General features: G+C 46.9%; 1 protein-coding gene across 1 annotated transcript; it reads right to left on the bottom strand.

Annotated features, from left to right (window-relative positions):
• Positions 1-1,839: 1,839 nt before the first annotated feature.
• LOC123753579 (pneumococcal serine-rich repeat protein-like) lies at positions 1,840-9,761 on the bottom strand (the record flags this gene model as incomplete). The annotated part of the gene is made up of 3 exons (XM_045735552.2): positions 1,840-4,018; positions 9,508-9,515; positions 9,705-9,761. Coding segments are annotated over 3 exons (2,244 nt in total), but the record flags the coding sequence as incomplete, so codon positions are not given.
• Between the last annotated feature and the right edge of the window lie 239 nt (positions 9,762-10,000).

Genomic DNA, 10,000 nt, shown 5'->3' with positions numbered 1-10,000 from the left:
CACACACTACAAGGTGCAGGGACGACGACGTTTCGGTCCGTCCTGGACCATTCTGAAGTCGATTCGACTTCAGAGTGATCGACTTGAGAATCGACTTGAGAATGGTCCAGGACGGACCGAAACGTCGTCGTCCCTTCACCTTCTAGTGTGTGATCTGGTCAACAAAGCAGACATGTCAGCTGCAACTGGTGCACAGCCCGTCTAGCAGCAAAGGTAAGACGGCAGTGCTCCAGAAAACTCCCACCAAACTTCTGCCATGATATTGGATTCCAGGAGTGATCAGGGGAAGAAGTTTGAAGCTCGAGAGACGAGGTGGAAGGTATGAAAAGGGGGGACAAATCCACCAGGGCCGTGACGAGGATTCGAACCTGCGTCCGAGAGCATCCCAGACGCTGTCTTAATCGCCTGAGCTACGACATGGTCAAAACGAGGAGTTGAAAGGAGGGATGAGTTGTGGATTTGTTCACTTGAGCGCATCACGAAATTGTGATTTCTGTGTGTAATGAAAGGAGGACGTTTCTGGCTGTAGACGGCTTTGGAGGGGGGACTACGCTCTCCCTCAATGTCATCTGTGGGCGTCGACTCCCTCACTGTCAGCAAACACACCCGCTTTTGTGCCTCTAATTGAACTGTGTCTCAACTGGGGACTTCATCACGGCGTCTCTCACAACTTGTACCTCGAGTCAGTTGAAGTTGGAACGAAGTGATCCGGTAAGGGATCCCGTATGGACACGGACACCAGGGATCCCTACGTCGCTATTTTCATTAGTTATTTTCATCCTTAATGACTGTATGGTATACATACGTATGTATAGTGAGTCATCCTTGATATCATAATAGAGACGAGAGAGAGAGAGAGAGAGAGAGAGAGAGAGAGAGAGAGAGAGAGAGAGAGAGAGAGAGAGAGAGAGAGAGAGAGAGACAGATAGAGACAGAGAGAGACAGAGAAAGAGAGAGACAGAGAAAGAGAGAGACAGAGAGAGACAGAGACAGATCTATACAGTATTCCCGTACTCACCTGCGTTAAAATAAATAAATAAAAAACCACAACCTAGCCTAAATCTAAACAAAAAAAATCGTAACCATTACAAAACGTCAACCCCGTCTCGGCTCCACATATAGGCCGACATTCCATAATATTTAATATAAAACCACCTTCCTTAGGTAATTAAAGGCGAGAGTAAAGTGCCACAATCCTATGGCAAAAAAAAAGCCAAATCGTTGCCCCTGGCAACCAGCCAAGCTTCCGATAATGAAGCAATGTTTTGCGTCAAGTTCGGATAAGTTGGATATGCGAGGAATTCAATAACATGTCCCTTAATGAACAGCATCCGGCCGCCCTCACCCCAAACTCAAAGGCAACGCAATTTTTCATTATGAAAACTGAGTCGAGAGATCCGGTTACGGGAGTGTTGAAGCATGTGGGCCCTGGCGACGTTGACCAGCCCTCGCTCCTGCTAGATGTGGCACTATGCTAGATGTGGCACTAGTGCTAGATGTGGCACTATGCTAGATGTGGCACTAGTGCTAGATGTGGCACTAGTGCTAGATGTGACACTTGTGCTAGATGTGGCACTAGTGCTAGATGTGGCACTTTGCTAGATGTGGCACTAGTGCTAGATGTGGCACTAGTGCTAGATGTGGCACTTGTGCTAGATGTGGCACTAGTGCTAGATGTGGCACTATGCTAGATGAGGCACTAGTGCTAGATGTGGCACTATGCTTAATGTGGCACTAGTGCTAGATGTGGCACTAGTGCTAGATGTGGCACTAGTGCTAGATGTGGCACTATGCTAGATGTGGCACTATGCTAGATGTGGCACTATGCTAGATGTGGCACTATGCTAGATGTGGCACTAGTGCTAGATGTGGCACTAGTGCTAGATGTGGCACTAGTGCTAGATGTGGCACTAGTGCTAGATGTGGCACTAGTGTTAGACGTGGCACTGGTGCTAAATGTGGCACTAGTGCTAGATGTGGCACTAGTGCTAGATGTGGCACTAGTGCTAGATGTGGCACTAGTGCTAGATGTGGCACTATGCTAGACGTGGCACTAGTGCTAGATGTGGCACTAGTGCTAGATGTGGCACTAGTGCTAGATGTGGCACCAGTGCTAGATGTGGCACCAGTGCTAGATGTGGCACCAGTGCTAGATGTGGCACCAGTGCTAGATGTGGCACCAGTGCTAGATGTGGCACTAGTGTTAGATGTGGCACCAGTGCTAGATGTGGCACCAGTGTTAGATGTGGCACTAGTGCTAGATGTGGCACTAGTGCTAGATGTGGCACTAGTGCTAGATGTGGCACCAGTGTTAGATGTGGCACTAGTGCTAGATGTGGCACCAGTGCTAGATGTGGCACTAGTGTTAGATGTGGCACCAGTGCTAGATGTGGCACCAGTGTTAGATGTGGCACTAGTGCTAGATGTGGCACTAGTGCTAGATGTGGCACTAGTGCTAGATGTGGCACTAGTGCTAGACGTGGCACTAGTGCTAGATGTGGCACTAGTGCTAGACGTGGCACCAGTGCTAGACGTGGCACTAGTGCTAGATGTGGCACCAGTGCTAGATGTGGCACTAGTGCTAGATGTGGCACCAGTGCTAGATGTGGCACCAGTGCTAGACGTGGCACTAGTGCTAGATGTGGCACCAGCGCTAGACGTGGCACCAGTGCTAGATGTGGCACCAGTGCTAGATGTGGCACCAGTGCTAGACGTGGCACCAGTGCTAGACGTGGCACCAGTGCTAGACGTGGCACCAGTGCTAGACGTGGCACCAGTGCTAGACGTGGCACTAGTGCTAGATGTGGCACCAGCGCTAGACGTGGCACCAGCGCTAGACGTGGCACCAGTGCTAGATGTGGCACCAGTGCTAGATGTGGCACCAGTGCTAGATGTGGCACCAGTGCTAGACGTGGCACCAGTGCTAGATGTGGCACTAGTGCTAGACGTGGCACTAGTGCTAGACGTGGCACTAGTGCTAGATGTGGCACTAGTGCTAGATGTGTCACTAGTGTTAGATGTGGCACTAGTGCTAGATGTGGCACCAGCGCTAGATGTGGCACCAGCGCTAGTCGTGGCACCAGGGCTAGACGTGGCACCAGTGCTAGACGTGTCACTAGTGCTAGATGTGGCACCAGCGCTAGACGTGGCACCAGGGCTAGATGTGGCACCAGCGCTAGACGTGGCACCAGGGCTAGATGTGGCACCAGTGCTAGATGTGGCACCAGTGCTAGATGTGGCACCAGCGCTAGACGTGGCACCAGTGCTAGACGTGGCACTAGTGCTAGATGTGGCACCAGCGCTAGACGTGGCACCAGGGCTAGATGTGGCACCAGCGCTAGACGTGGCACCAGGGCTAGATGTGGCACCAGTGCTAGACGTGGCACCAGTGCTAGATGTGGCACCAGCGCTAGACGTGGCACCAGGGCTAGACGTGGCACCAGTGCTAGACGTGGCACCAGTGCTAGATGTGGCACCAGCGCTAGACGTGGCACCAGGGCTAGACGTGGCACCAGGGCTAGACGTGGCACCAGTGCTAGATGTGGCACCAGCGCTAGACGTGGCACCAGGGCTAGACGTGGCACCAATGCTAGACGTGGCACCAGTGCTAGATGTGGCACCAGCGCTAGACGTGGCACCAGCGCTAGACGTGGCACCAGGGCTAGACGTGGCACCAGCGCTAGACGTGGCACCAGGGCTAGACGTGGCACCAGGGCTAGATGTGGCACCAGTGCTAGATGTGGCACCAGCGCTAGACGTGGCACCAGCGCTAGACGTGGCACCAGTGCTAGACGTGGCACCAGTGCTAGATGTGGCACCAGCGCTAGACGTGGCACCAGCGCTAGACGTGGCACCAGTGCTAGACGTGGCACCAGCGCTAGACGTGGCACCAGGGCTAGACGTGGCACCAGTGCTAGACGTGGCACCAGTGCTAGACGTGGCACCAGCGCTAGACGTGGCACCAGGGCTAGACGTGGCACCAGGGCTAGACGTGGCACCAGGGCTAGACGTGGCAGCGCTGCAACACACAACAACAACAAACATGGCGTCACCACACAAGTACAGCACAAGTACACAAGTACGGCCGTCTCTCACCTCTCGTGTGGGTCATTACATAGGTCACGCCTCCTCTCACCTGCCTACCCATGCACCTATAATAATAATAATAATAATAATAATAATAATAATAATAATATAATAATAATATATACATATATTTTGTGTTACCAATTATTTTACCAATTACTGTTACACTAGCACTTTCACACTCTCACTCCCTTTCCCTTCCTCTCTCTCTCTCTCTCTCTCTCTCTCTCTCTCTCTCTCTCTCTCTCTCTCTCTCTCTCTCTCTCTCTCTCTCTTTCTCTCTCTCTTTCTCTCTCCTTCCTTTCCCACTACACACACACCAACATCAACCTTTACGTCTACATCATATTCAAAACTAACGAACATCAGAACATCCTTCATGAACCTCAGTTAAGAGGCATTCCCAACACTGTACACAACCTACGTGAGACCAGTCCTATAGTATGCAGCCTCGAATCCACACTTCAAAATTACTTAGTGAACATATGGAGTTAAACTCAATATTCAGTAGGATGTGACTGGCGTTTCCTCTCTGGATTGTAACGCTGAGGCGCTGGAAGTGAACCCTGGCTGGCCCGAATCACTAGCTTCTCTAACAAGATATAACCTAACTCAGTAAGGAACTTTTAAACTGCATTCTCTCTCTGGCAGCCGAGTGACTGTCAGACTAATGGAGGAAGCAGAGGGAATGAAGGAGTTCACTGAAATGAGATTGATTCTTAATTGTAGATAATTGAACCTCTTCCATTAGATCTGCTGATTAGATGTGTGTCACCCATCCTACATGCTTAAATGTTCTGCTGTTATATGTACAATCATATTTAATTTAATGGGTAGAATGGCTATTTCACACATACACACACACACACACACACACACACACACACACACACACACACACACACACACACACACACACATACACACACACACACACACACACACAAACACACACACACACACACACACACACACACACACACAGAGTAGTTAACAGATAAAATGCATTAGGCAGTGATGTGGTGGAGGCTGACTCCATACATAGTTTCAAATGTAGATATGACAGAGCCCAGTAGGCTCAGGAACCTGTACACCAGTTGACAGTTGAGAGGCGGGACCAAAGAGCCAGAACTCAACACCCGAAACCCAACTAGGTGAGTACACACGCAATACACACACACACACACACACACACACACACACACACACACACACACACACACACACACACACAGCTAACCAAAGCAAAAATACATTAGTTTACAAGTAAATACCAACATAAAATGAATATAAAAATGAATTTTGACTACAGCAATTGTCTAAATACCAGCCAGGCTGCAGGTAAACTATATATATATTATATATATCCCTTTCCAATACTCTCTCTCACACACTTCCGGTGAAAATTTACGTGTAATGTTGCTAATTCTGGTACGGCATAACTTGAAATTTTCCCAGGAAATGCAAATAAAAATTACAATTCTCCATATAACTCAAATGTCGCACATTTTGGGAGGCCGGAATTGTCTGATAACGCAGTTAAAAAGCTTTATAGAATGTACATAAAATGCAGCTGCCACTGTACGTATAGAATGCCTCGTTTATAGTGTCATCAGCCTGCTAGAGCAAGTAGTAAATAAATATTTGGAAAATTGCAGATATCTGTTCTTTGGAAATTACAGAATATTGCAAATTATAAATATATTTTATTAAATTTGTTTGTGATATCGTATTGTGTAACTGGTATATACCGCTATTGTAATGTTATGACCCCACACACACACACACACACACACACACACACACAAACTAGGCAGTGGAAACAGGAGGCCAGGCACAGGATACAGAATAGGAGATGAAGTACTTAATGAAACAGACAGAGAGAAAGATCTAGGAGTTGATATCACACCAAACCTGTCTCCTGAAGCCCACATAAAGAGAATAACGTCTGCGGCATATGCGAGGCTGGCTAACATCAGAACGGCGTTCAGGAACCTGTGTAAGGAATCATTCAGAATCTTGTACACCACATATGTAAGACCAATCCTGGAGTATGCGGCCCCAGCATGGAGCCCGTACCTTGTCAAGCACAAGACGAAGCTGGAAAAAGTCCAAAGGTATGCTACTAGACTAGTCCCAGAACTAAGAGGCATGAGTTATGAGGAAAGGCTGCGGGAAATGCACCTCACGACACTGGAAGACAGAAGAGTAAGGGGAGACATGATCACAACCTACAAAATCCTCAGGGGAATCGACCGGGTAAACAAGGACGAACTTTTCAACACTGGTGGGACGCGAACAAGGGGACACAGGTGGAAGCTGAGTACCCAAATGAGCCACAGAGACGTTAGAAAGAACTTTTTCAGTGTCAGAGTAGTTAGCAAATGGAATGCATTAGGAAGTGATGTGGTGGAGGCTGACTCCATTCACAGTTTCAAATGTAGATATGATAGAGCCCAATAGGCTCAGGAATCTGTACACCAGTTGATTGACGGTTGAGAGGCGGGACCAAAGAGCCAGAGCTCAACCCCCGCAAGCACAATTAGGTGAGTACAATTAGGTGAGTACACACACACACGGAAGGGTTACAGGGAAGAGGTGCTGTTCCTGTAACCTCATTGGCTGTCTGTTACAATGGATGATCAATTGAACGTTCAATCTTGGTCTTGATGTACAGGGGCCAGATTCACGAAGCAGTTATGCCAGCACTTACGAACCTGTCCATCTTTTCTCAATCTTTGGCGGCTTTGTTTACAATTATTAAACAGTTAATGAGCTCCGAAGCACCAGGAGGCTGTTTATAACAATAACAACAGTTGATTGGGAAGTTTTCATGCTTGTAAACTGTTTAATGTAACCAAAGCCGTCAAAGATTGAGGAAAGATGTACACGTTCGTAAGTGCTTGCGTAACTGCTTCGTGAATCTGGCCCCAAGATATATGAGCTGCCTGTTGTTAACCGAACAGTGTTTCTTGTCAAGTGCTTCTGCTATGTCTAATCTTTCATTGTCTCTGCCTCTAATGATTGTTCGGTGAAGCTGGTCATGATATCTAGTGACAATCTGCTCGTGTGAAATAATTGTGATTTTGTGATGATGTCCAATTGTTTATACATTGTCAGGCACCTTGAAAGATATATTGTCGTCTTGTCTATATATTGAGAACATTGGGATTAACAATCCTCTAGTTGGTAAAAAGTAGGGGGGGGGGAGGAGAACCTTGACATGAATAAGCACAGGCAACTCGTCCCAAACAACATAAATTTATTCCTGCGGTCTCTAATGGTGCTCAAGTGATGCCCCCGCGGGCTCTAGTGTTCTCTCCCTCGCCTCCTCGAATCCTAAGGCTTTATAGAACCTAACTACCCGCTCTCCTCTAAACCAAGAGGCTCTAACACAAATAAAAGCCAATTACAAGAGAGATTGAGGTCCAGAAATGCTGACAAAGCCGCCTCCCCGCCAACACACACCAGATAATTAGATCTCCGTCCGTGTTTACACTCACTTGGCGGGAAAAAGCAAGCTGCTGATTGGCTGGCGGCAGCATTGTTATTTCAACGGAAAAAAACGGTCATTTTTTTTGGTTTTGGTTTAACAATACAACAAAAACATTGACGCCGTGTTGATTATAACGAAGTTTTTAAGGCCGTGATATAATTAGAGTTTGGTCTCTTGAGCTCGTAGGGAAAATTAGGGCGGTATAGAGGGTAATTTGGGAGGTCTCTGATGTTTAAGAAATTAGCCTCAAAGTTTCTTAATTTTTGTAGCAGAGTGATTGAGACGAACCCAGCTGGAGCAGTGACGGAAAAGATCTATACCAGTATGACTATAAAGCATGTGCCACTGGCAGGATAGGAACTGGGATATGAGGACAGGATAGGAACTGGGATATGAGGACAGGATAGTAACTGGGATATGAGGACAGGATAGGAACTGAGATATGAGGACAGGATAGGAACTGAGATATAAGGACAGGATAGGAACTGATATATGAGGACAGCATAGGAACTGAGATATGAGGACAGGATAGTAACTGGGATATGAGGACAGGATAGTAACTGGGATATGAGGACAGGATAGGAACTGAGATATAAGGACAGGATAGGAACTGATATATGAGGACAGCATAGGAACTGAGATATGAGGACAGGACAGGAACTGGGATATGAGAACAGGCTAGTAACTGGGATATGAGGACAGGATAGGAACTGAGATATAAGGACAGCATAGGAACTGAGATATGAGGACAGGACAGGAACTGGGATATGAGGACAGGATAGTAACTGATATATGAGGACAGGATAGGATCTGATATATGAGGACAGGACAGGAACTGATATATGAGGGCAGGATAGGAACTGATATATGAGGGCAGGATAGGAACTGGGACATGAGGACAGGATAGTAACTGATATATGAGGACAGGATAGTAACTGATATATGAGGACAGGATAGTAACTGATATATGAGGACAGCATAGGAACTGGGATATGAGAACAGGCTAGTAACTGGGATATGAGGACAGGATAGTAACTGATATATGAGGACAGGATAGGATCTGATATATGAGGACAGGACAGGAACTAATATACTAGGACAGCATTAGGAACTGATATATGAGGACAGCATAGGAACTGAGATATGAGGACAGGATAGGAACTGAGATATAAGGACAGGATAGGAAATGATATATGAGGACAACATAGGAACTGAGATATGAGGACAGGATAGGAACTGATATACTAGGACAGCATTAGGAACAGATATATGAGGGCAGGATAGGAAATGGGACATGAGGACAGGATAGTAACTGATATATGAAGACAGGATAGTAACTGGGATATAAGGAGGGACGCGCCCTACACAAGACTACCGTAATCCCCACATCAACCAGTCAGGGGCAGGAACACGCGGCTACTCTCGCTTCAAAAGCAAGTTAATATCACGAGAGAATTTTACATTGGTTCTTAACTAAATTAAGATCGACAAAGCCAAAGAGAAAAAAAGACTTTATAGTTGAGCTGAAAGCCTAATTAGCTGGTGGGATGGGGGGGGGGGAGGAGGAGGGGCATTGGCATGATATATTTGAGAAAAAACTAGACCAAATCTTTTATTTTTTTTTTGTATTTTTTTTGTTCTTTGACTTGATTTTGATATTATTCACAGATTAATGTCGATTAAAATTCGAGAAAGAGATTGCAAGATTGCAATTATCAGGAGAATGTACTAAGCCAGTACGATCATATAGAACTAGGAAGGAATATGAGGACAATTTAGGAAGCTGTGTTATATGGATGGGCGAAATGAAACAGTGCTCAATCACTTCGACCATCGGGGATTGAACTCCACAGCCTGTCGTCGTCCTCCTCAGGTTTCCCAATGTCAAGAAAACGATCAATTTAAAGTGGTCTCTCCTAACCTACCAGAGGACCTAAAACAGAAAACGGGACAGTACGTCACTTTCGCCAGCCGCTTTCATTTTCTAGTACGATAATTTTTGGCTTTATGTAACGCATACGAGCGAAAAGCGACGTTCTTTGTAAGAGGACGGGTTGTAGAAGGACAGGTTGTAGGAGGACAGGTTGTAGGAGGACAGGTTGTAGGAGGACAGGTTGTGGGAGGACAGGTTGTGGGAGGACAGGTTGTGGGAGGACAGGTTGTAGGAGGACAGGTTGTAGGAGGACAGGTTGTAGGAGGACAGGTTGTAGGAGGACAGGTTGTGGGAGGACAGGTTGTTGGAGGACAGGTTGTAGGAGGACAGGTTGTAGGAGGACAGGTTGTAGGACAGGTTGTAGGAGGACAGGTTGTGGGAGGACAGGTTGTTGGAGGACAGGTTGTAGGAGGACAAGTTGTAGGAGGACAGGTTGTAGGAGGACAGGTTGTAGGAGGACAGGTTGTGGGAGGACAGGTTGTGGG

This window comes from Procambarus clarkii, chromosome 51 (assembly GCF_040958095.1).
Source record: "Procambarus clarkii isolate CNS0578487 chromosome 51, FALCON_Pclarkii_2.0, whole genome shotgun sequence".
Classification (NCBI taxonomy): Eukaryota; Metazoa; Arthropoda; class Malacostraca; order Decapoda; family Cambaridae; genus Procambarus; species Procambarus clarkii.
This window is presented reverse-complemented; position numbering and strand designations above follow the sequence as displayed.